The sequence below is a fragment of the Chenopodium quinoa genome, unplaced genomic scaffold (assembly GCF_001683475.1).
Source record: "Chenopodium quinoa cultivar QQ74 unplaced genomic scaffold, ASM168347v1, whole genome shotgun sequence".
NCBI classification, from domain to species: domain Eukaryota; kingdom Viridiplantae; phylum Streptophyta; class Magnoliopsida; order Caryophyllales; family Amaranthaceae; genus Chenopodium; species Chenopodium quinoa.
Genome location: NW_018742418.1, coordinates 3,751,430 through 3,778,027, shown reverse-complemented (window position 1 = coordinate 3,778,027; position 26,598 = coordinate 3,751,430). Strand labels below are relative to the sequence as shown.

General features: G+C 34.3%; 3 protein-coding genes across 3 annotated transcripts; 1 reads left to right on the top strand and 2 right to left on the bottom strand.

Annotated features, from left to right (window-relative positions):
* Positions 1–79: 79 nt before the first annotated feature.
* On the bottom strand, positions 80–1,769 carry LOC110709797 (NDR1/HIN1-like protein 6). Its single transcript, XM_021888049.1, has one exon. The coding sequence runs from the start codon at positions 1,204–1,206 to the stop codon at positions 196–198; it is 1,011 nt and encodes a 336-aa protein (XP_021743741.1). The 5' UTR covers positions 1,207–1,769; the 3' UTR covers positions 80–195.
* Positions 1,770–4,105: 2,336 nt separating this feature from the next.
* On the top strand, positions 4,106–7,923 carry LOC110709771 (protein-tyrosine-phosphatase MKP1-like). The gene is made up of 2 exons (XM_021888019.1): positions 4,106–6,862; positions 7,526–7,923. The coding sequence occupies exons 1-2, from the start codon at positions 4,729–4,731 to the stop codon at positions 7,531–7,533; spliced, it is 2,142 nt and encodes a 713-aa protein (XP_021743711.1). The 5' UTR covers positions 4,106–4,728; the 3' UTR covers positions 7,534–7,923.
* A 415-nt stretch (positions 7,924–8,338) lies between these two features.
* Positions 8,339–25,872, bottom strand: LOC110709764 (coilin-like). Its single transcript, XM_021888007.1, has 14 exons — positions 25,523–25,872; positions 23,640–23,704; positions 23,239–23,505; positions 22,113–22,367; positions 21,402–21,465; positions 19,995–20,072; positions 18,357–18,522; positions 15,580–15,701; positions 12,713–12,964; positions 11,848–11,919; positions 11,585–11,749; positions 9,542–9,737; positions 9,320–9,406; positions 8,339–9,205 (listed from the first exon to the last, which is right to left on the bottom strand). The coding sequence occupies exons 1-14, from the start codon at positions 25,721–25,723 to the stop codon at positions 9,018–9,020; spliced, it is 2,178 nt and encodes a 725-aa protein (XP_021743699.1). The 5' UTR covers positions 25,724–25,872; the 3' UTR covers positions 8,339–9,017.
* Between the last annotated feature and the right edge of the window lie 726 nt (positions 25,873–26,598).

The window sequence follows — 26,598 nt, the reverse complement described above, 5'->3', positions numbered from 1 at the left end:
TTTCTGAAATTAGTGAATATGAGGTTATGACAATTAGATATTTAAATCAAATGCATCATTTGTTACAGAAATCTAGATCTATCCATTGATGGAAATTTGTATTAATGGTTGAATGATAAAATTAATAAATCTCAAACTCAAAAATTTACAAAAACAAATTTTTAAAAAATCTGGTCCTGTCTGCCTAAGAATGCTTCAGTCCTTTGTCCTACAATGGCTGGTTAACATAACACCACTAGGGGGGCCTGTCAATTCAATTTGACAGTGGCCATACAACCAATAAGAGTATCTTAATAGGCTTCCGAAATTCGATCTTACATGAAAAATTCCATCAACTTCAAGTGAAATCCTATTTCTCTGTATCTGTGCAATGAGCTGCTGTGTGACACTCAATGGAAGCCTAACCTGGCTGCTTACAAACTCCACATTGGCAAGCTTGGATTCTGTGTTAAAAGCTGAGAATGGCTCGATGTACTGATTAGCAATGAGGTGCTTGTCAAAGTAAAGCTGTAAGACCACATAGTTGAAATCTACGTTCACCTTCTTATTTGGATTTGTGAAATTGGCAAGCACTGTGATGTCAGAGTTGAGGAGGTAGCCCATGTCGAGATATGCAGCATTGAGGGATGCACTTGATATCTCGAAGTGTGGGGTCCGCGGGTGGTATACGAGGTATATTATGAGCACCAGGAGGCCTCCCAGTATTATGACTAACCATAGGATCACACAGAAGACTGCTCCAAACCATGTTAGTGGCTTGGTCCTGGTTGGTGTAGGGTACACCAAGTTCTCCCGGGGCGGGGGAGCACCATGTTCAAAGCTCACATGGTGTGGGCGAGGGTGCTGTGAATGGGGCTTGGGCCGTACTTGGGTGCTTCCCAAAGGTGGCCCCTCAACAGGGCGGGAAAGTGGTATGGGGTGTTGCCGCTGTGGACTTGGGGGGCGATGACGCTGTGGCAGGCTTGAGGGCAGTTGATGGGCATGTTCAGGAGGGCTTCTCGGAGGGCGTGCAATGGGGGGTGGTGGATGAGGGGATGACTGCCTTTGCCGAGGCCTTACATGTATCATATCAGGCTGTTGAACATTATCAGGATGATGAAGATGACCGTCCCAAGGTTGCCTTGGTTCTGGCTGAATATGCTGTGGTGCCGGAAAATCAGGCTGGTCGGGCCAGAAATGAGGGTTGGTGTCTCCATACCGAGACATGAATATAGATGGTGAGAGAGGGGTGAAAGAAAATAGCGAAGCAGTGGCAGTAAAGAGCTAAATAATGTAAGAAAAGGAGATAGTGTTTGAAGGTGGTGAAGGAAAGAAAAAGAATTGTCACTTAGAATAACAGCTGAAAGTGAGGAAGAAGATTGATAGAAAGGTAAAGTATCACATAATAGTTCAGCAAGGGAGGCAAGCAATCTTTCTTTGGCTCCCTTTTTGCTACTGTTGGTGTGCCTTAATATGCTTATCTTAATTCTATGTTGAAGAGTGTAAACTTTGTAGATGGAAAAGTTTTCTATCCTCTCCATGGATAGATGAATATTGCCTTTAAAAAAATAACTAAATAAATAGAAAATATTCTTCTATTATGATTTTGGAGATTAAAATATGTTTACATTAAGTAATTGCTAAATGCATGAACATACACCTCAAATGTAAAAAATTGCCCCTCCTCCTGTTTGTTCTGAAAAAAAAAATGTAAAAATTAAGTTGATCGATGTGTCCCTTCACCAAAATAAACCTTAGTTTTCACCTAAAATATTGACCTTGGTACTCCCTTTTTGTTGGCTACTCTCGTGTGTATTCGCCATTTTAATTCAAATTCATACTTCTTAATTACTTATTGAATCAAAAGTGAAAAATTACAGAGAGGAAATAAATGTGAATAACTCTAATGATATTGAAGGTAAATGGATTGTTTTTTTAGGTTAGGAACAAATGGAAGATTGTCTATTGCACAATCTCATATACAAAACATCACAACTAAAGTACAAATCAAAAGTGCAAACGTTGCAACATAAAAAACTAAAGTACGGAGTATACTCTTCTATAGATAGCATGTCCAATATACCTTCCTTTCCTCCCATATTTTAGTTGGTACGAGTACATGCTAGCAGTGTAGGTGAACCCCTACACTTTCTCTTTACCCCAAAGTCCAAAGTAGCTCATCCTTTTTTCTCATCTTTGCAAACAACAAAAGCCATGTTCGGCTGGGCTAGAGTTTAACATAAAGCGCATGACCCAACATGAAACATGGGCCCTTTTTTAGAGGGCCTTGTGCGTTTGTGCCTTGACTTACTACCCTTAAAAAAACATTATACAATTGAATGAGCCTAGTAATGCAGATTACAGAGTGAGATAGAGTAAGGGATTTTTTTTATTTTTTTTTTAATTATTACTATTTTTTCTTAAAATGTTAATAGTTAAACATAGGCCCTTTTTATTAGAGGGCCTTGTGCGTTTGTTTTTATTTTTGTGTTTTGCTTAGTTTGTTTGTTTGTTTTAGAGCTTGCCCCTTTCTTTCACCAAAAAAATAAAAAAAGTAAAAATAAAAATAAAAATTATTGAGAGAAATGTTAAAAGCTAAAAGTTTTACTTGTTATTAAGAAAATCTTAATTTTACGCTTTTATTAAGAAAAGTAAGGTAATAAAAAACAATGATTAGATGTCACTATGTCACACATATATCAAGTATTAAGACAATAAATTAACGTTAGAAAAAAAAAATGTAAATAGGATTAGTTGTTTTGGGAGTTGATAAATATTTTGATAAATGAGCAGAGCTGCATTTAAAATATATATGTACGAAAAAATGTGTAAAAGAAAAATTATTTTAGTCTGATAAATAATTAAAATGTAACTAATAAAGGGGAACACACATAATGGTAAGAGTCATCTTTCAAGAATAGAAAGAGTGAGTTATTTATTCGGTCAATCAATAGTAATTTGTTACAACCAATTGTAGGTCTCTAAATTTCAGTTCAATTTAGATCATCAATCATAATGTGTGCAATCAATCCTAAGTGCTAAGCAAGTTATGCTGAGCCTAGTCAAAGATGTTCATCAATATTACTCATAAGTTAGGACTACTTTGAGTAAAAAATTCAAGATGATAAGGTCAAATAAAATAATTTATTGCTAATAAGTTCAATTAAGATTAATTCTAAATTAACACTCCATAATTTGTATGTTTAGATAGCATCAAATAAAAACGCGGGTGAATTGAACACTACCTAAAGGTTAAAGTCATGTTTTCTTCACCTTGTTTTTGTTGAACCGATATTTTTTTACTCACCTAAAATTACTTTTGTTGAATTTAATTTTTTTGCTGAATTGAAATTATTTTAACCGATCAAAACTTATTTTTGTTATTATAGAATCTAGATTATATTTGCTTTTTAAATTACTGATTTATTGATTATGAAATGAGATTATTTTCATTGAACTAAACTTAATTTTACTCCCCCAGTCCCTTTGTTACAAGTCTGTATTCCTTTTTTGGGAAACCAAAATTACATGTCTATTTCTATTTAAAGAATGTACTTTTTTTTTTACAACATTCCCTCTTTTTTATGAGTTGTCATCATTTTTCTTTTATTTTATTTTTTTGTACTTTTGACATCATTTTCCAACATTTTTTCTCTCCATTTCTTCAATAATTACCAACTATCTTTTCTTTCTCTATATCTCTGTCTAACCCCATATGTATATCTGTATTTCTCAATCATGGATTTTAAGGAATCTTTAAATTTCTTAATTACTAAAATAAATTATTTTTTAATGATTTAAAATAATGTTTACTACATATTATTATTTTATTTTTTAAAGCGAAGAAAACAGAATCTAAATTGGAATCAAATCCAATCATCAGGAGCCAGATTAATTTCGATTTTTGGCAAGATATAACTCATAAATGGAAATGGTTGCTTGTGTAAGCGGTAGTACATAACATTAAGAATGAACGTGCGGCTACAATTCGGATCAAAACTAGGATGAGAAGCACCGTCAGATCATGGAAATTGGAAAGATGTTGAAAGTTGACCAGTCAATAAATCCAATGTTCAATCACCAAAATATCAATATAATCCAACCAACTATCATTAAATAAATAAATACTTTTATAATTCAATTTCCCCATTTTCCCAAATCCAATTGCTTCAATTCATTTCATCAATTTCGCACACTACTTACACACTCTCTCTCACTTTCTGGGAAAAAGATTGGTGGTCAGCAAAATACAGCACTTTCTATTTTCTCTTTCCTTAAATTCTTCAATTTTCAGTGAATTTGGTATTAAATAACAAAAACCCATTTCAATTTTCATATTATATCTTACCTAAAACGTCTCTTTCTTGTTGCCAGATTCTTCGTAGACTTGTTTACAAGTAAGTAAGTCTTTCTTCAACATTTTCGTCTTACCCAGAAATTGATTTTACTTGTTCAATGTTTTTTTATGTTTAATTTTCCTTTTACTGGGTCGTCTTTCGTGTCTGAATTAGATTTTTCTTCCTTTGAATTGTGGAATTCCAAGTCTAGGGTTTTAGGTTAGAAAAAGGTGGGATTTTTTTTAGAATTTTCCCCAAAAAAAATATAATTTGATTTTCTTTAAATGTTTTTTAAGTATTTATGATAGGACCCAGTTATTGTATGTTCTTTCTAGGAAGAATCCTGAGATGGGTTTGTATCAATTAGTTTGAAATTTGTTGATTTATTTTAGGGGGGAAGGGGGTTAGTGAGATGTTAGGTGCAGGGGATGAAGAGGGGCAAGCTAATGCCCGGAGAACTTATCTTAGGTCAGTTTCATGGTCTGATAGATCACCTAATAAGCCTAATCCTGTATACCCTAGAGCGCAACCGAGCAATAAAGCTCGGTCTTGCTTGCCGCCACTCCAACCCCTTTCGATTTCTAGGCGAATTGTGGAGTGGCCTAAGGCGGGGTCGGATGATCTGGGGGTTTGGCCTCTGCCTACTACCCCTGGAGGGAGAATTGGAAGTGGGTTGGGTGTAAATTCGAGTGGGAGCTCGAAAATTGAGGTTACTGGGAGAGAGTTTGAATCCAATAAGGATAAGCTTGCTTTCTATGAGAAGGAATGCTCAAGGATAGTGGAGCATATATATTTAGGAAGTGAAGCTGTGGCTAAGAATCGCGAGGTTTTGAGGCAGAATGGGATCACTCATGTGCTCAATTGTGTTGGTTTTGTTTGCCCCGAGTTTTTCAAGGGTGATCTTGTGTACAAGACACTTTGGTTGCAGGACAGACCATCAGAAGATATAACAAGTATCCTCTATGATGTGTTTGATTATTTTGAGGATGTTAGGGAGCAAAGTGGGCGGGTTTTGGTCCATTGTTGCCAAGGGGTGTCTCGATCTACCTCTTTGGTCATCGCATATCTTATGTGGAAAGAAGGGCAAAGCTTTGAGGATGCTTTCCAGTATGTGAAGGCAGCTCGAGGAGTAACTAATCCTAACATGGGGTTTGCTTGTCAGCTTCTTCAATGTCAGAAGAGAGTTCATGCCATGCCCATTAGTCCTAATTCTATTTTGAGGATGTATAGGATGGCTCCACATTCTCCATATGCTCCCCTTCATCTTGTACCCAAATTAGTGCGTCATCCTAGTAAACGTAGTCTTGACTCCCGTGGGGCATTTATTGTCCATGTTCCTTCTGCCATATATGTTTGGATTGGGAGGTATTGTAGCTCAATGATGTCTAATAATGCGAGGAAGGCTGCTCAGCAGGTCATTAAATATGAGAGGGCACAAGGACCTCTTCTGCCAATAAAGGAGGGTGAAGAGCCATCTGAATTTTGGGATACTCTGTCCAGTGGAGAAATCTTGAAAGATGGTACTGAAGTGATAGAGTCTATAGAAGGCGGGACTTTATGTAGTGGAATAGTTGATGAAGACATGGCCAATAGTGATGTTAGCAATAGGAAAGTTGATGAGTACGATCAAGATTTTGAGATCTTCAACAAGGCACTTGCCGGTGGAGTTGTTCCTCCCTTTACTTTGTCGAGTTCTGTGAGTGAAACTCATCTTCCTGCTCGGGAAAATGGATGGGGTAGATTGAGGAAGAAATTCGCTAATGGTATCCTGAAGGGATTTTTCTTGTCACCTATTGCTTGCCAGAATACTCCACCTGTTCTTGAAAGTGGAACTGACTCCCAACATATTGGAGAAGAACCTGTTTCCCCCACTGCCTACTTATTGCAGTCTACCCTTAAACATAGCTTATCAGAATCTATCTTACCCAATACAGATTGTATTAGTGAAGGGTTTGAACAGCATGCTCATCATGCTGATTCATCATTCCCATTACCTAGTCCTTGTAGCTCGCCAGACTCTTTCTCTCCTTATCCAAACAACAGTCCTCCATTCAATTCTATGTCCCCTTCTCTTTCCCCGTCCACTTCAGATTATTCCAGCCCTTTTACCTTTTCACCATCCTCTTCAAATTGGTCAGACTCATCTAACCTTTCTTCACAACCTTCACCTTCGGGGTTGGAATTATCTGATCATCTGTGTACTAGAAATTCAGCTTCGGGTGAAACAGATTGTCTATTTAAAGAAGGGGATACAAGATCATGTGTGGATGCATTTTCTGCTATAAATGGCTGGAAATCATCAAATTTCTGTTCGTCATGTAAAGGTACTTCTCCTTCAATTGCTGAACGCCGGGGCAGTAATCCACCTACACTGATGCTACTGGCAACGGCTGATTCAGCACCAGCTCATGTTTCCAGCACCTTGGTTAGATCATGGTCCTTTTCTCTTCCTAACTTGGGTGAGGAGATAAAATGTGAAAATCATTACGAGCCAAAACATGGTGAGGTCAGTGAAGTATGTACAGATGACCTGATGTTAGATGCAGGTAAATTTCCAATATTAATTACTGTTATTTAATGAAATTACGTGATTCGTTTATTTTTTTGTGGGTATGGCAATTTTGTAAGATGACAAAAGTTGAATGGTTGCATTATCACAGATTTCTTTAGTTTTCAAGCTTAAAACTAGAGGTAGATTAAAGTTTGTGGATAATTGGTGATATGATGTCAATGACTGCAACAATAGATTCTTGTTATACTTTGTCTTTAAAATATTAAGTATTGTTTATCTCATACAATAGTCAATTACCTATCGTCTTTAATATCTATAGAAAAGCTCTTGGGTGTGTTCTTCAAAGCATCAAGTTGTTTTAAATATAAGCCAATATTTTTTTTTTTTTTGGTAAATAATAGCCAAGTTGTTATCATTGTTAGAAATCTTATGTTTGAATCGTTCAATTGTCTTCATGATTGGATTTGGAGTGGTTAGAGAATTGCTATCTAGTTAAATGAGGGTGGTTGAGAAGGTTTAGTTGTATACTAATTAGGAAGTTTGTTGTGCTTTTACTATATACTTGGAGAACTTTTGTGAAATTGATGCATTACTTGTAAAAGTTCCGCTTGTTTAGTCTACTGTTTACATAAACCCACTGTTTTCTGTTTCGACACATTGATATTGGACACTTAACGTGTGTCATTCATTGTTGCAGATCAGTAGAGAAACCGGAGAAGAAAATATTCACAGAACGTCTAAACTTGAATTATAACCTGAAGCTCATGCTTCACCAACTATGGAATAATAGAAGTTTGGGCATCCCGGGCAGTGCCAAGACCTTACTCTCTCTGCTTGTGAGATGTTAGGGGAAATTTGAATTATATTTGCTCCTAATCATATCGGTCCTGGAGAACATATATATGTACATAAATATACCTCCATGTTGTACACTCTAATGACTAGCATATTAGAGCCATATGAAGTACAATAAGAGAACCCTTTTTGCTTTGGTAGAGAGATAAAATCACAGCATGTAGACATGTAGTTTCAATTGTAATACTAAATCATTACCTCTCAGTTCGAAATAGATTGTTATCATTTTCATGTTATTAAGTTTAAGCCATGTGCATCTATGGTCGGCCAACATAATCTTATAACCTCATAAGAAATTATTGATGATATTTAATTATTTATTGAATTAATAGTGTGTATCTTGGTTAATGCCTTTTGTTGTTAATTTATCACCCAATTTTATTATTTTTATTAAAAACGTTAGATTTAAAGGTTTTCTTGACGGAAAATGTTAAATGGCGGTGAAATTTACGTAATTTTTTTTTTTTTTTTTCTGTTTTTGATGGCATTTTAAAATATCAATTTATATGGGTGATTAATTCTTAATTTTATTTGAAGAAAAATTTCTAAAGAAATTGCTTTTGGATGGAAATCGGATTTTTGTTATTAAAAACATTAAATTTAACAATTTTCTTGACGGAGAGTGGTAAATGATGGTAAAATCTTTTTCTTTTTCTTTTTCTTTTTCTTTTTAGTGATATTTTAAAGAAAAAATTTATATGGATGTACTTATTAATTCAAAAAATGGGTTATTTTTGGAAGGTAAATTTAATATAATACTTAATGTTTTTTTCTTTTTTTGAAACCATCCTTAATTTTATTTGACGATAAATTGTATTAACGGTTACATATAAGCATTGAGGTGCTGAAAACTCACATTATTGCAATAGCTCAAGAATAGGGGAAATGCACATTTTATAGCAATGCCGAAGTTGGCAACATTACTTTGAATTTAGCTTCACATTATCACCTTCAAATAAGTATGCATCGAATAATTTTCTGGTCAAAAGTTAAACAAAACATGCATTATGATTTAAAAATATACTTCAATCAAACAGTGCAGGGCAGAAATTCATATATAATGTTGTGCCCAAGATCTATTAGCTGTACATATCATTGATTGATTGTAGATTACATTAAGGTGAACATAATAACCTCGAAAATTTGTAGCATGAAACCATAAAGTTAAAAAGGCCACAAGAGATAATTGCACTGAACAATAATAGACCAGTGCAAAGAGGCTATACATTTAAACACGCCAGAAAAATAACCACAATAATGTGACAAGTGATTAGAGGATCAAGGCTCACGCTTCGAGACTATGTACCAAAATATAATGGTCACCTTTTCATGGTTCATAAACCATTTTGTGCCCTTAACCTCGCCATAGTAGGGCCAAGAGCACTCCCTCTTAAAGTTCTGTATGACCATGACCGTTTAGCCGAAGGCTCTTTCTTGTTCCATCTATCCTCTTGAGAAAGCTGTGATTTCTTTGCTAACAAGGCATCACTTATCTCTTCCCACACATCTTTTTTCCCGTTTGCTGTCGGACAAAATCATGCAATCAATTACAATGACTTTGATACGGATTACTTGATTTTCATGATCCTAATAATCCACAAAATCAAAAACTAAACAATCCAAAAGTTTACAATACCAGGAGTAGCAGCAGGTTTCTGTAGTTCTTGATTGCTAGTATCTAATGCACCATTACTTCCATCTTTTTTGTTGCTCTCGCTCACTCCTGAGTAAAAAAAAAAAAAAGGTAAGATAAAATGGCATCAATTACAATGGTGGTTTTTATAAATAACTTTCACAAACCTAATAATCTAGAATACCATAAACCAAATAATCAAAAAGTGTAATCAATTAATCATACCAGAAGCACCAGGTGTACCAAGTTCTTGATTGCCAACATCTGATGCACCATTACTACTACCATCTATATTGTTGCCCTTGCTCCATCCTGAAGGGGCAGAGGTACCAATAGCAACTGCTGGGACTCCAGTGGCTTTTGATTGACTAGGGTCTCCACGCTTTAGAATACGTACATCAACAAGAGAAGGGAAATCTATCTGCAAAAGATTGAAAAAAAAAAAAAGTATATTCTGTTAGAAAGATAGAATCTAATTGCAAGATAAGGTATTCACATATACAATACACTAATGATACAGTGTGGCTACAGGCTAGTATGGAATATCAAGGATGAGACTAAAATAGTCTCAAGTCCAAGAATCAAACATCTAGCAGTAGCAACTTTAGTGAAATCTGTCATGGCAGAAAAATATTCAACTATAGACTAATAAAATGAACAAGGTGGAATAGAAATCAATTTTTTTTTTTTTCTTTTTTTCATCATGGTGGTTGGTGAATAAACCCTAGTGAAATCCTAGAAATCGTAACAGGTTCATGAATGAAAGAAAATGACATTCTAGAAACTCACTAGGCCAGAAAATAATGCAAATTAAGTTCATCCATTACACAAGATTTTTATTTTTAGGTTTTCTAGCCAGTTTGCAAGGGGAATTTGGTTAAGAGTAGACATTCTCCAGGATTAACATTTTCAATGACTCAATCACCCCTCAAAATACCACTAATTCACATCATCATTCAGAGAATTAAGACAATAGATAATAATAATATCTGCCAAGTTGTTGGATACTTGAACAAAATTTGCCTTTTGCTATGTGCTGGTCCAATCTGTAAATATAGTATAGAGTATGCTACAGGTTGGTAAGAGGCGGCAGCTCCTTTTACATCATAGATTCATAGCCAGCACCCAAAACTTAGCATCAAACTTAAATTTAGCAGTTGAAAAACATGGAAAATACCATAATAATTGGTCCAATTTGTCTTCTAGTTGCCCCTCTCTCCATAAATTCCCCTTTAATTTTGATAATTTATTACATAGTACATTATTTCAACATGTCTAGTTTGGGAGCTAGACAAAACTTGTTTACACTACAAATTCTTCAAACCACCAAAGCCTTTTTACTAAATGAAATAGCCAAACAACCAGAGTCAATAACCCAAAATCAAATCAAAACAGACATATTCTCTCTATCAGTCTATCTCATAATATTAGGCACCCCCATGCCTTTTGAGTTTGTATATTTAATATATGTTACGAGTCTTATTTAAACTATTCCATTGTCTAAAAAGGTGCTTTACTATGGTATTTTCCTACTCCCTCCAATTCTTTTGGTTCTTCCCATTTGGAATTTTGGTACATTATTTATAAGATGAGGGAATCTTCCTAATTTTTCTTAAAATACAAAACATAACATAGTCATGTTGGGTCTTATTTGATTTGTCTCAATGAGTAGTTTATTAATATTAAACAGTTATATTTTTTTTATCAACAAGGAACTGAAGAAATTTATGGTCAAAAATAGCAAATGTGCACAATCAAAAGGGAAGAACATTTAGGATTGGAGGGAGTAAGTTTTAAAGTGTGTTTTTTTTTTTTTTTAATTATTTTTTTATTATTATTTTACCATGAAAAACTAAAGGTCTAAGTTCAATCTCAAAAAGCATGGGGACCTTATATTATGAAATTGAGGTAAAAATCTTATTTTAAAATACTAGCATTGACTTTCACAAAAAAATTAAATAGTGACTTAAACAAAAGTTTGAAGACTGTCGAAAATCCACTAGGAACATTTAGACAGGATGGACAGAAAATCATAAACAAACTTCACATAAGTCTTGGACCATCTCATGTGCTCAAGCAAGATCCTCAAGTGATGCCAATCCCAGCCACAAAGTGCACACAACAAGAAAGCCAACTGAGGTGAGGGGGGTGAGGGGATGGCACAGCTTTGATACCAAGTTACTATGCATATGACATTCCAGCAAAGGAAACACTGATCTGAAACTTTGGAGGAAATAAAAATAACTTATATTTTACAGCATTTCATACCTCCAAGGATCCATCTTCATTATAGAGGGAAGGTTGTGGAGGTTGTCCAGAGTCATCGTCATCGTCGTGATCACCTTCTTCCTTTTTAAGATTAAGTGGGTATTCTGGTTCTGGAACCATTATGATTTTATTTGACTCTTTATCAAAACATGTAATTCTTCCTACCTAAAAAAGGGAATGATACATCAGAAATCGATTGCACTCATCAGAAAAATGGCATGAACAAGTACTAGGGAATTGCTAGAAAATACATGGATTCCTACCCGAAAAGATGTCAGCTCAGGGCACCAAGTTGATGACAGCTCCAATAAACGATATGCAAGGACGTCGCCGACCTGCCATGTGAAAGAAATACACGTTATACAACTCAAAAAAAGAAAGACAGAACAAGTATATAATGAAAGCAATACAACTCAGAAAACAAAAGACAGAACATGTATTGCTTAATCCCATATCAATTTAACTATCACTCTTGTTCTACAGGTCAGTTTCATAGTAATGTTAAAAATTAATGTTCTCAATGTACAAATAAACAGAAGCAGAGAAGCAAACAACAAATTAACAGGTCTACAAACAAGAAATATTAGAGCCAGTTTTGTTTCCAATAAGGCAAAATATTGCAATACAGTAGACATTACCCTCATGCAATTTTTCAGACTTATGAATGTCATGATCATTACCTCTCCCATATTATATTTGAAGTTAAAATGAACAATATACAACATTAATTTGTAATCCAGATTTATATTGGATGATAAGCTGGCAACGGGTAGAAAATTATAACCCTTCTACAATTTCTGTCCATGTTCATAGTTGTGGAAGGAAATTTATGTTATAAGTTTGATATATGGATGCAGGAGTACTGTGTTTTCTTGGTGAAGGAAGAAACTTCAGAATTGGCAGCCTGTATAGTGATATCCAAAGATAATAGATAATATGAAAAAAAAAAAAAAAATAATAATAATAAATATAATAATAATAATAATAATAATAATAATAATAATAATAATAATAATAATAATAATAATAATAATAATAATAATAATAATAATAATAATAATAATAATAATAATAATAATAATAATAATAATAATAATAATAATAATAATAATAAACAAACAAACAAACCTCAGGCAAGTCAGTTAGAGGAACGAGCTTCTCAAAAATCATAGACGAATCGTTGGCCCGCTGTTTTCTAGAAGTCCATGTGTTACGATCTCTTGGTTCCTTCCAGGAGTAGGTTCGCTGGTTTCTGTTAGCTCTTGAACTAGAAGAATAGCCATTATAATCTCTGTATTCCTTACAGGAGTTTGGCTGGTTCTCTGTGCCCCATTTCTGACCTTCCCTTTTGTTTGTGATTCCGTTCCAGGAATATGGTTCCTGCATTTGACGCTATGTTGTGAAATACAATCTTGTCAAAGAGAAAGGGGGTAACAATTCATAAACACCTTTTCATATTATCAGAATATTACACCAAAAGCAATAGTGGGAAGCACAGAAGCTGTGATGCGATATAAATCATATAACCTCTGCAAGAAACTAATTGTTTTAACTTATAATTTATCATAATAAAAAACATACAAGTTAATAATGTATGATAAAAGCAGCTGAACTGAAAGAGAAGAGGAGAAAGGGGGTAAAATACAATGTCCTGAGACCTGTTGGCCTGTTAACAACTTAATTGTGGCTGTATTCATGAAAACAGATCACTTATATCTTCTTTTAAAATAGCTCAAGAAAGATGACTACACTGGGTATTTTTTTTAATGCAAGTGATTCCAACTTCCTCTTTCTCTAATCCTGCAAGTGTTCAACATGAGGCAGACTGTTTGCCCCAGACATAATTATTTTTGCAAATTGCAAAGATGCATAAGAACTAAATGTTGTAGAAACTAGAAAACCATAAACTTGTACAGCTTCTATATACCAACCAATAACCAACATATAGCAGAAAATATTCAATTGGACCTGCCTAAAATTCAAAAAAAAAACTCCATTTTCATCAGGATAATGTCATTAACTAAATGCCTGTAATTAAATGTACCTGTCCCATAGCTATGGTATCACTCAAATAACAATGAAGTCCACAAAGTTGTAACTAAACTAGCTACTATAATGACATGAAGCATCATCAGCTATATTTCGGCTGTAGAGGATGTCGATTATGGTCCAACCAACATCTAACAAGAACATAACAAGAAAGCAATCATGCACCTAAACCCTCAAATATGCCAGATATATGAGTAGCAAAATAAACAACCCATTTGAGCTGTGAGTCAGTCTCATTGAAACAGACATCTACATGCCACATGCATAAATTGAAACAAACCAAGCATAGCTGTGTTAGCCACATGCCACAAGGCCGACAAATAAAAACTGAAATGCCATCTACAGCATTCTTTCTACATTCAGGACAATCGATGCTATGATCAGTTAAATACTATATCTGCATCAGTACAAGAAACCAAATGACAATGCATAAATTTGATTGTTTATTTGATAATCTCATGTGCTTGACCCTTTCTTCAAGCAGCATTGGCTTTGTTTGGTTCAATATTAGTAAAGGAAAGAAAGGGAAAGGAAGGGAAGGGGAAAAAAAAAAGGAAAAGAAGGGAAAGGAAAGAAAATATATCATCCAATGTTTGGTTTGATATTAGTAAAGGAAGGGAAAGGAGAGGAATCTATTGTTTAGTATGATATTAGTAAAGGAAGGAAAGGGAAGAGAAAACTAATTTTAAGCCTGATATATTTAACTTGTTTCTTTCCTCCCAAATTCCATTTTCGGAGGAAAGGAAAGGGAAGATTTTGTGAAGGGAGCTTTCCTTCCATTTCCCTTCATTTCCAATCAAATTCCATTTAATTTTTAGAACCAAACAAAGGAATCCATATTTTTCCGTTCTTTTCTTTTCTTTTCCTCCCAATTCCTCCCAACCAAAAAGGGCCCAAGTGAAAACTGATCACCTTCCAAATAAAATAAAAAAAAGCACAACGTCAGCAAACAAGTATTACTTCTGATCCAACAGTACCCCCTGCCCTCCCCTTGAACCTCTTTAGTCCCTGGATATATACTCCCACTTGGTTATAATTGTTTTTCGGCTAATAAGCCTTACTTCTGGAAATAAAAGGAAAAGGAAAGGCAGTCTTCAGAATGTTGCTTTAAGGCATGATCCAGGTGACTGTAATAGACTTGCAAGTAGAAAATTATCAGCTCACAACTGGCAACACTTTCTAAAGACAACGCAGATAATCATGGATGGCTCTTCCCTTAGTTGTGCGCCCCCCTCCCCCTTTCTTTCTCTCTCTCTTAACTTAATTGCAAAAAAAAAAAATCCTAGTACAGAGGCTGGATTGGTACCCTCTTTGCTGCGTTTTCTTTGTATCACCTAAAAACATAGGTATACAGCACTGAAATTGGAAAAGGGGAGGAGGGATCAACAGCAAATATATGCACCTTTAATGTCAAGCACAAAGTGGTAATCAGCATAAGGCTTGACTCTTCTTTCTAAGCACCCCTTTTTTAAGTTATTAGACCTTATCTGAACTCAATTGAACTTCTAGACCCAATCTAAACTTGTCTTTTGTTGTAAATTGAATTTGGTAGCCCTTACCTGAGCTTAGTCTTCCTAAAACTATAATTATTAGGTGAAACAAACAAGGCCTATGTATGTTGGTTCAGCAGATGATGAAAATCCTTGGTCAATTTGGCAAATCACCATGATAAGGCAGAGTAAAATTTGGTATTGAAATATAATGCTAAGGTTTATCCACTCATTTGGTGCTCACCACCACCCGGCTGATAATGTATCACTTAGAAAATCAAGCCCTCAAAATTTTCCATTTGCAGACAACACTCACAAAATTTCCATTTGCACGCACACACACACACGCGCGAGTAACTATCACTTCCAAAACAAATAGATGATCTGGAATAAATACATGCAACGAAACGAGATTGGAAATCAGGTAAATAAGAATCAGACAGTTGCACACCATACCTTCGCTACTTTATTGTTTACATCACAAACATTCTTCTGGGCAGTGTCATCTTCCCAAGCACTTTTTTGGACTGATGGAACATTCCCCCCACTTGCTTCATGAAATTTTTGAATATCAGTTGCTGCAACCAAAGGATACTTTTGTAAGCCAGAAATTATCACCATTAATGAAATGCAGAAAAGGCATACATTACCATAATACCAAGTAAGACATCAACAAACATTAACCAAAACTGCTCACAAATCAAAAAGCTCCAGCCTATATGTGGCCATGTGGGTATAGGTTAGGGGTACAAGATTGGTGTATAAAAAGGTGTCTCTGAGTGTTGAGGCGCAAGGTGACATCGCCTTGCGCCTTTTCGGTCTGGGCAAGGCGATTTCAGTGAGGTGCACAACTTCTTTATTCAGATATATTTCAACTTTTATTAAGTCCACCACACTTCAATGGATCTACAGCGCAAGGAAAACCTTATCATCTTGGTGCACCTTGAGCCTTTTTATATATTGCACATAATTTAACCCTATGATAGATTCAAAAATAAATTAAAAAAACACATATGAGTACAGAAGTTCTAGCCCTTCTAGAATGGGCAAAAGCTGAACAACACGGCAATATGACACAAAATAGACACAGGAAACGGGTTGGTGTCAAGGATTTACAACCCCTTTCAATAAAGGAGTCAACACAACAAGACACGTTTAATTAAACAAGAAAGGTTCAGGTTAGGGTAGAGATTCCCAACACGTAACCAACACGACTCAACCCACCAAAAAAAATAACAAATTAGTTTTTGGAATTGATGATAAATCTTTTGAAAGAGGCTAACTATTTATAATATAACTCCATCGTACAACACGAACCGGACATTGAAAAAGCAGACAAGTGTCGAGTGTTTCCGACACGTTTAAACGATACAACACGACACGTTTAATAAAACGGGTTGGGTTAGTGTTGAGGTTCCCCAACATCTTCGACCACGGGCGCGAAACAACACATTTTCATTGAATCGTGAATGGCAAATATATTGAAAACAGATTGATATATCCATTATACATGAAAGGGAATAAAGACAAACTAATTTCAAAGCACCCCACCATCCCTCCCCCCTCAAATGGGAGAGTTGGTACCGTACAGATTTTGCACCTCAAATTAAAGATCCATACTTGAATCACCACCACCACTATACAGGTTGTATCCACAAATTTCAAATTAAGAAACACAAAGTTATTATTTAATAGATTGAACCATTCGGGAAGGTTTCCATCACGCGTAAATCCATTTTCTTTAGTCGGTCAACCCATTTTCTCAAAGACGGTAAATCCTGAAGACCCTATCAGAAGGGCCACTTAACATAGAGATGAGATACGGAGGAAAAAATTGTAACTAATATTTTAGGTCACTATATGTCTACATCCTTCCCCCCATATGATAAAAGAATTATAAAGATTCTTTTCCAGACCATCTTTTACAGAAATGTACTAGAGATTTTGTCATTTATATAGGACTTTATCCCAGATGATACAGACAACAATGGAAAGGCCAACTTCTCAAGTAATTTTTTCCCCTTTCCTTCCAAATTAATATACAAGACATAGCAAAATTAATGTGGGAGCACTAATGCATGGGATTTTTTTAGGAGAAATTAATGCCTTACCAATAGGCCAAGTATGTACGGGTAATTATTGTTTTGGCCCACAATCATTATATTCTCGTTTGTGAGTCAATGAGCATAAGAACAAAATAAAATGTTGTTTAATAAGGTGGATTTATGAATAAGCGCTACAGCCAATATATATGAACATTGAAATCTCAAGGTATAAGGCCTTCCACATAGCACAGAAATCAAAGGAATTATCAACAAAAAATTACATCTTCAACAGTATAGAGGTCCAAAATAATAGAACACCTAAAGGTTGAGATTTGAAATCTGAAAAACAGTTTTCAACTGAGTTTCCAGGAGAGCTTTTCAAAACTGAGAAGCATGAATTCATGATATTTCATATTAATGAAGGCAACTTGCAATACATCATTGGGATCTAAACTTGCACATTGTCTACAACAAATTTAGCAATACCTTTTATTAGGTAGGTATAATATTTTTATAGTCTCATAATTTCAATCCTGTATCCTAACATATATAATCAGAAACGAAATTTTTATAGGAGCACCCTACTTCATAACATATAATGTATACAGCTGACTCAAATAGAGGATCATCTACAATACTGAGTGATTTGCAAAGTTCCCCTAAAGATGAAGTGAGTATTGCGGCACTGTTGTTTAGACAACTATGATATAAATTCAGAACTGTATTGTCAAGTAAATGAAGTTTGGAAGACGAATTTGGCTGAGATGTGAATGTCGAGGCAGACGGGTGGTAAATCTAGAGAAGATAAAATCCACAATGATAATATTAGCAGTAGTGTAGAGTGGCAGGTGGCAGCTGTGAAGGATAAGATGAAGACAAAAAAACCTTGCTGGTTCAGACACATTATTAACATCAAGATGAAGAGAATGGAATGATAACGATATAGAAACAAGTCTTAGAAGGCCAAGGAGGACTGAGAATGAATGGCTAAGGACAGAAAAAGCTAGGTCCCCAAGTTCGTGTTGCATTGGATGGATTGAGTTGGGGAGAATAATCCACTTAATTTATCCAGGATATATCTTAATTCTTGTAGCATGCACCATGCTTTAATGATTGTGGGCATGGCAATCAAATTCTTGTTGTCGAAAAGAAATTTTTTCTATAAAGCAAAGATAATGGTAGCCGGACCTTTCCCAGTAGGAGTGAAGCGTATGTGTCCGGGCCGAATCTCTACAGGGACAAGATCACCATCTGCGTCACTATCTTCCTCAGCTAGCTGTTCAATGTTTGTACTTGCATCTTTTTTAGATCCTGAATCTTTATTCAAATCTTTCGCCGGCAATTGCTTCTCACCCTGGTGCCACAATACAGAAGTAAAGGGAGACTTTTACAATACATGCAGGAAATATATGATAATTCCAGTCACAGTTTAATTAATGAAATTAATAAATAGAAATAGAAAATAAGAGCGGCATATAGGGAATTATGTAATACAGCTATACTCCAATTTCCTTAGCCCTTACATCCGTTTCTATTTGTTTTCCTTGCTCGGAATCTTCCCTTTTGTCTCTGTCTCTCCTATTAATTAAATGCATAATATATCTTCTTAAATAAAAAAAAAAAAAAAAAAATGCAAAGTATATCTCTCTACTCCCATAAAAAATAACAAAAATATATCTCAACCCTCCCAAAAAAAATTGCAAAACATTTCCCTCTGCACCTGCCAAAGAAAGAAAGGGAAAGAGAGTACATAGAAGCAATCCTAGGTATTACCCCACAAGGCCACAATATCTCTAAGGGGTAAAAAAAAAGGTAGCAGTATTATTACTAGAACATTTTTTGAAAACCCATTCACCATATATACTACCCCATCTTTTTTTTTTTTTTTTTTTCTACTCACTATCTGCTTTGGTACCTTTATTTAGTTTTACTCAATTCTACGTTATTTCATTTTTAATCATTTCTACTATATACCGTTATTGCCTTAAAATATTGCACCTTTTCACTCTCTCTAAATCGCTTACTTTATCTGCCTTTTTTTTTTTTTAACACCAACCAATTTTCTACATCTCTCTTTATCCACCTTGTTCTTACACCTAAATTTTCTAGATTATGTCTCTAAAGTAACAAAGGCAGTATATTTTATTAGATCCTTCCTTGTTAATTAAAGTAGGCTTTTTAATGACATAATCCTACTATAATTTGATTAAAATCATCAACAACTAAATTCATCAAGATATAAAGTGATACCTTAATTAGTTTTTTTTTTTTTTTTTTTTTTTGGTTGTTGTTGTTGTAGTTTTCACTTCTAGTTCATCTCATTTGTGGCAAACTAACTTCACTATCTTACCCCACATTATCAACACCTTTCCACTCTCCCCCTCTTACTTTTTCTACTTTTTTCTTACACCCCTCAATTATTTACTCAATCTTACTATCTCCATCTTTTACTTACACAGTTACACTCACCCACCTTTCACAATACTACATATCTGCAGCACATAACAGAACAAAAAAAAAGGGGTTAAAAAAAGTTACTCTTGATATATAACTTGTATTTTCATATTTTATAGTCATCATACCATTGAAACAATCTCAAAATATGCTTTATAAGATCCATGTGCCACATACTAATACCAAATCGAGAAAGGCTAGTATAATTTGTATTTTCATATATTTTTATAGTTTTCTTATTTTTCATTTTTTAGCTACGTGCATCACTAGGGTTTAAAGGCTATAGTATATGTAAACCTAGGCAATAAGGAATCTACTTCCCACTCCCAGCAGTAGAGCTCACAGGTAGATCTATCCCAATTGATTTCATACCTCATCGACTTTAGCTTTGTCAGGGTGTACTTTTTTCCACTGCCTCTGCAACCTCTTACGCCGAGTGCCTCTGGATACCTGAAAAGAAGGGGACAAAAGTCTTATTCCAAGAACGCAAAATTATATAACTAAAAACTGTTGCATAACATCCATGTGAAAATTGATCTTCATGATAAGACAGACCACAACAATAACAAATAATTATAACAAAAAAGGATAGGGTACCTGATATACAAACCCTCAGCAGCCAACAAGAGACCAGTAGCAATCATGGGACGGCAACAAGTGGAATAGAATATTGAATATATACCATACAGAAGCATAAACATGTTATCAATTGATCCACATCAAGGTTGAATCAGAATCCTAACTAGGATCTTTAAGGGGGTGGGATCGAATCGATAGAATCGGATCGTAGGATCGTTACAAGCAAAAAATGTATACATTATGCTACATTTTGACTTAAATTTAAGTATTTCAACTAATTTTAATACTAAAATCAATTACTTTGCTCCATTAAGTTCGATATTTATTTAACTGCAATAATTAAATGATACATAATGTTCACCACTGTCAAGATGACTTTATAACTATGATTAATGTCCAAGTAATCAATTGACAAAATTATGTAAATTTCTTTGCTGAATTGTGTTTATTTAGTAACTATGATTGAATACTTAACAAATGTGCTTATAAAATGCAGAATACTGTATTTATGAAAAAAAAAATGTGTAAGAATAAAACAATTTCTCAAATTATCTTTAAATGTAGGATCAAAAAATCGTAGGATCATAGTAAGATCCTACCCGGCTACCCCTCATTATTTTAATTCAAGTAAGATCTTAAGATCCTACCTACAATCCGGATCGATCTCACAATTTTGGATCTTAGAATTGTAGGATTGAATCGGGATTTTATAAACCATGATCCATACTAACCTTTCCTATTATCAGATACACAGTACAACCACTGCAAACCAAAAAAATAATGTCTTCCAATATTTTTAAGGGACACAATCATGGGGACATAATACAAAAACAGGCAACTAACAATGTCCAAAGAATTTGCACGCATGGAAAAAATAGACTAGGTTATTAAATCTTCATCCAAGACGAACTTGAAAATCGCAAACATCAAGGAATCAAACAGCATACAAGAAAGCCTACACTGAGTGAAAATCAATTCCAGTCCAAAGCCTCAAAACTTCACACAAACACATTGCATATCAAAACCCAATCTCGTAAAGAAATCCTAGACAAGTAGATATGATTAAGAAGGAGATTTGATTTCCTTACAGAAAATTTGAACCTTAGTTTAAAGAATACTAAGGGATTTTTATGAGTTATTCATTAGTTACCAAAGGATAATAGACAAGCGTTCAAGCATATTTATTCCGTTCTAGGCTACCTTTTTAGCTCCATTAGGCACACCAGACGCTTGTACAGTCTCTTCTTTTTTCTCTTCATGTACACTGCACCAATAAAACCAAGATGTCCATTAAAAAATGCTACAATAGCAAAAGCAAAATTTTAAACGATTGAATAATAATACGGAAACATAGTATACCAAGGTAAAACTAAAAGTTAGCTATTATGTAAACATTATACAATACAACGGAAGATCCTCATTCACTACACCAAACTGCATGGGTTGGGGGTGGGGGAGGGGGTTGGGGGGCAAAATGAGACAATTCTTAGAGAAATATACAATAGGTGATATACACTCCTCTGAATGGCTGTTGCTCCAAATAGAAGTCAAAAGAATGAAAGCTAACCAGACTGCTTAAACAGGTGCTATCAATGATATTTAGCATATTCACTACACACAATTCATTTAAAGATGGGTTTTACTACCTTTAGCAGAATAAATAAAAAAATTATTCTTAAGCTCAACAGAGCAAGCCAATCAGTTTCAAAACTAAGAAAGAAAACCCAAGGATATCTACAGCAGAGCGATTCATAACAAAAGTTGAATCAGTCCCATAAATTAGTATAAGTAGCTTATTCCTAGGAAATGATATCCTTTCCACCCAACTACAAATCCAGCACGACCCTCATGATACTTCTGACAACAACCTATGGAAGAAGCAAACTAAAAGATGCAAGATCAAAAACGTACTTAGACTTAGATATTGGATCAGAATTTTTGGCGCAATTAATAGTTCCATCAGACTTGGATATTTGATCCGAATTTTTGGCGCAATTCACAGTTCCATCAGACTTAGATATTGGATCTGAATTTTTGGCACAATCTACAGTTCCATCATGCTTACTCCCATTAGCAAGTTTTCTTTTCTTCTGTAATGTTTTGGTAAGCTGATCAACAACCTTCTTCTCAACACGTTTGGGGGTTACCTGGCGCTGTCTTTTTTTCCTGTAAGGCAACAGCACAGAAGTATTTCATGAATCATAATTGAATTTACTATAAGACAATCAATAGTAAAAGAGAAAGAAATATAAAAGGTGGGGGAAGAAAAAGTGAAGAGATGTGCATCAATACTGAAAAATTTAAAGCACATCACTCAAAGTTAAGCAGTAGACCAGCATGTATACCAGGACCAGGCAAGAAACACCCGTACGTAATTACCAAGTTAAATTCAGTGGAAAACAGTATATCCAAAATGGCATTCTTTTTTTAAAGAAAGTTTACCTTGTCTCCAACAAACTAACGAATCTATATAACAAGACAGCAATTTCCACAAAAGGCTTACAAGATCATATATATGAGTCCATGTTACTACATAAGTATAAACATTGATTTTAAAGGTGACATTACGGGTCTTAAATGCATATCAAATTATGCTTGAAAAATCAAGAACGAATTAAATATTGTGAATTTATTAGTTTAACTCCATTTTTGGACAGATAATTAGCACATAAACGGATAGTTATATACAAGTGATATTAAAATGCACTTCCAAGTATAAACCTATTTCTTATCTTAGGCTACTTTTTATCAACCACCAATTTACCTTTATCAATATCCCAGTGTCCCCCTTTACAAGAATTAATGCCAATCACAGAAGTTCATATGACAAAAAATCCAAAAGAACCAGCAGGTCATGATATTAGGTACCAGTATCCACTTCAGGTAGGAGAATCAAATCTGTACAGCACTGACTCCCAACAGACTGACATGGTTTGTAAAGGAGAGGAATAGAGGGATGACATCATAGAATTGAAAGAAAAAGTTGCAAGATAGAAAGATAATATTGTATAGAAACAAAAGAATTACAAGGCCATACTTAGAGTTCTCAATACTACTGGATGCTTTTCTCTTTTTGGAAGCTACATCTCCACCTCGAGCAATTTGCACAGGCTCCTCTGCTTCATCTTCATCCTTATCAATTTCGCTTAGGTAGCCTCCAGTCTCTTTATCGAATTCCTCGTTTGCCAAAAGCCTGACAGCAGAAGGTAATGGTTGCCTCAATACTATTTCATCTTCAATGAAAGGCCTGGCCTCTTCAATTGCCTTCATCGTGCCAGAAATGCCCAACCCTAGCCTTTTCACACTGATTCAGGAACAATCATTTACATGTTTCAGATGCAACAGTTACATCAAGAAGAGGGAAAAGAAGTAGCCTCAATCTACACTCTCATGCTAACATGAAAAGACACAAGGCAACAGAAGTATTGTGAAACAAACCTTATTACATCTTTATCCTTCAAAATGGTAGTTGACTCAAATGGTGGAAGAGCAAAGCCATCCATCTACAAGCAATTGAAATCTGATCAGTGCAATATCCCAGGTAAAACATAACAGACATGTGCACATTGACACTCATAAGACAAAAACAGAGCTGTAGTTCATAAGACCGTAACAACTTTACAAATTATTAACTCCCACAGTTAACATAATTGGAAAATCATCACATGCAATGGCAGGGCCATACAACATCCATGAATTATTTAAGTTAGCAGAAATTTTTTGGGCTCTTTTTTTTTATCCATTTCATTTTATATGTCAAAATAAACATGATCAAGAGAGTTTAATCTGAATATTTTAGAAAAGGAAGAAGTATAAGAAAAATTCCAAAGAGAAAAATATAAACTTTCAAAAGAGAAATCAGAAAATCTATAAGAAACATTCCAAAGAGAAAGAATTATAAACTTTCAAAAGAGAAATCAGAAAATCTTAGGCAGATACGACAAAAAAATGAAAGCTGAAAAGGAAAGGTCAGCCCTGAAATTAACAACAGAAGGCATGTGCCCAATCGTGACTGTAATCCATGCCACCAAGAAAGTTAGAAAGGTAAACCCTATAGCTTTGCCTTTCACGAAATGCATTTGAAACATAATATGTACTCTGACAACATCATACCATATTATCCCATCTAAATTATTATGCGGGCACAATACACCAAGCAAGCAGCCTCCCCCCCCCCCCTCCAACTCCACTCCCCCTCAAAAATTCAGCTTACTTGAAATTAACGACCATTGGCAACAACGCCAAAGAGCCTAACCCTTCTAATCACTTATTTTCTCCAATTTTACCTGTTGATGATTGATTATAGATAAATAGTAAAACTATCTTTCCATATCAGACGTGCACTTTAACTATCACTATTAACTACCTTCATTTTACAATGAGGAAAGTAGCACAAAACATAACTGAAAGGAAAAAAACCACATCTTTAATACCTTTGTACCATATCCAATAATTTGACAAGTATTTATCCGAAATCATTAGAAATAATAATAACCACCACCCAACAAAAAAGATAGTCATATAAGTATCATATGGTAACATATCATTCATGTTACACACGCAACTCCGTAGGTTTAAAAGGAAACATCACATCACATCTGATCTTCAATTTCTCATAACTTTAGTGCACCCCGCATCCAAGTCTTGTAATGTTAGAATGGAGCTCATTTATAAACAAATCACTAGCTTAGCAAAACGACATTAATGCTACCCAGTACCCACGGAGCTTCTATTTCCCAATGGTCATCAAAATTTAAGCTAAGTTCAAAGAATCACCTTCATTAAGGTCAAAACATGAAGTCACATTTCACTTTTGTATAATTTCAACTTCAATTGTTAAATGGTAAATGTGCATATTGATTTACAATACGATATTACTGAATTTGCCTTTACAAGGCTTACATAAAGTTGTCTTTATATCATTTTCAGCATAAAACAAAAGTATAATGCAAAAAAATTTCGGTCAATATAATAAATAAATAAATAATTGCCTAAACAAAGGAAATTTGATTATACAATGGTATAGTATTAATTCACGAATACAATTTACAATGGTACAAAAATTGAGAAAAAAAAATTCTTTTCGATTCTCAGTTCAGCTAAAATGTGAAATACGAAGTAGTTGACAATTAGCAAGAAGGGGAAAGTTGAAAAATCAAACCACATTGATTAAATTATATGATAAAAGAACGAAAGTCATGAACTTTAAGAAATTAATCAAATACCCAACTCAAAATTAACATAAAGAATTGGAGAAAACCCACAAAAACATCAAAAATTAAGGGAAAAAAAAGACATGCAAGAGGAGAGAGAAAGTATACATAGAGAACTATGCCATTAGGGCAGGAATGATGGAGGTCAAAGGAGTGAAGAAGATATGCAATGACGTCGGAAATGGTCTGAAATTGGGGTTTGAGAAGAACCCATGAATGCTTGAGACCAGATTTTTTCTGGGTTTTGGTTAGAATTCCACGATCCTGGAAATTTACTCGCAATCTTCGTTGCTGTTGCGTCGCCTCCATTACTCTCGAGTAGGAGAGAGAAAGGAAGGCGAGATTGTTTCAGTGTTTGGGATTTTTTTTTTTTTTTTTTTTTGTGGTTTTTTGCCAGAAAGTTGAGAGTGAAAAGCCAAAAGTTAGGAATTGAAGTGTTTTCCCAGGGTTTTCAAAGAGTGTTCTTAAACCCTCTTGAGGAAACGGCTATGTTTCATTCACCTTATTTTTATTTGTTTTTTTACTTTTTTTTAAGGAAAACAGATAAAATATGCATTTTTGGATAGCATTCGGAGCGCCACGTAAGAAATATACTTATTTCAACCAATAAGAAGAAAGATTTGTATTTTATTTTTGAATTACAAAATTATGTCGTCATAAAAGTAACAAATTAGATTTGATATATCTAAAATATTAGTGCCAAGTAGATTAAAAACTAAGAATAAAATTATTTTATAAATTAATGGTAAAAAAATGTAGGAAAAGAGAAATTTATTAAATCATTACTACAAGTAAAACAAATCCAAAAAAAAAAAAATTAAATGATAAACGAATACAATAAAGTTTGATACCTATCATTATAAGATAAATTTTAATAGTGTTTATGATAATAAAGTAAAATTTATTCCTTAATTATAATGAAATTAAAATTTGTGATACGTACCATTTTAAATTGACGCATCATATGACACCAACAAAACTTCGTGTCAAAATACAAAACCAAATGTTAGCTTAATTTTGTGTTAGTAATTTGTGTCAGTTTTAGGTCATCAATGGTTGAGTAATTCTTAGCTTAATTTTTAAAATCCATGTTTAAATTTATATTTGTAACTATTGCTTACATTGTGTTTATTTGGGATAATTAACGATTATATATTTATGTTTTGTTTACTGAATATTGTTTA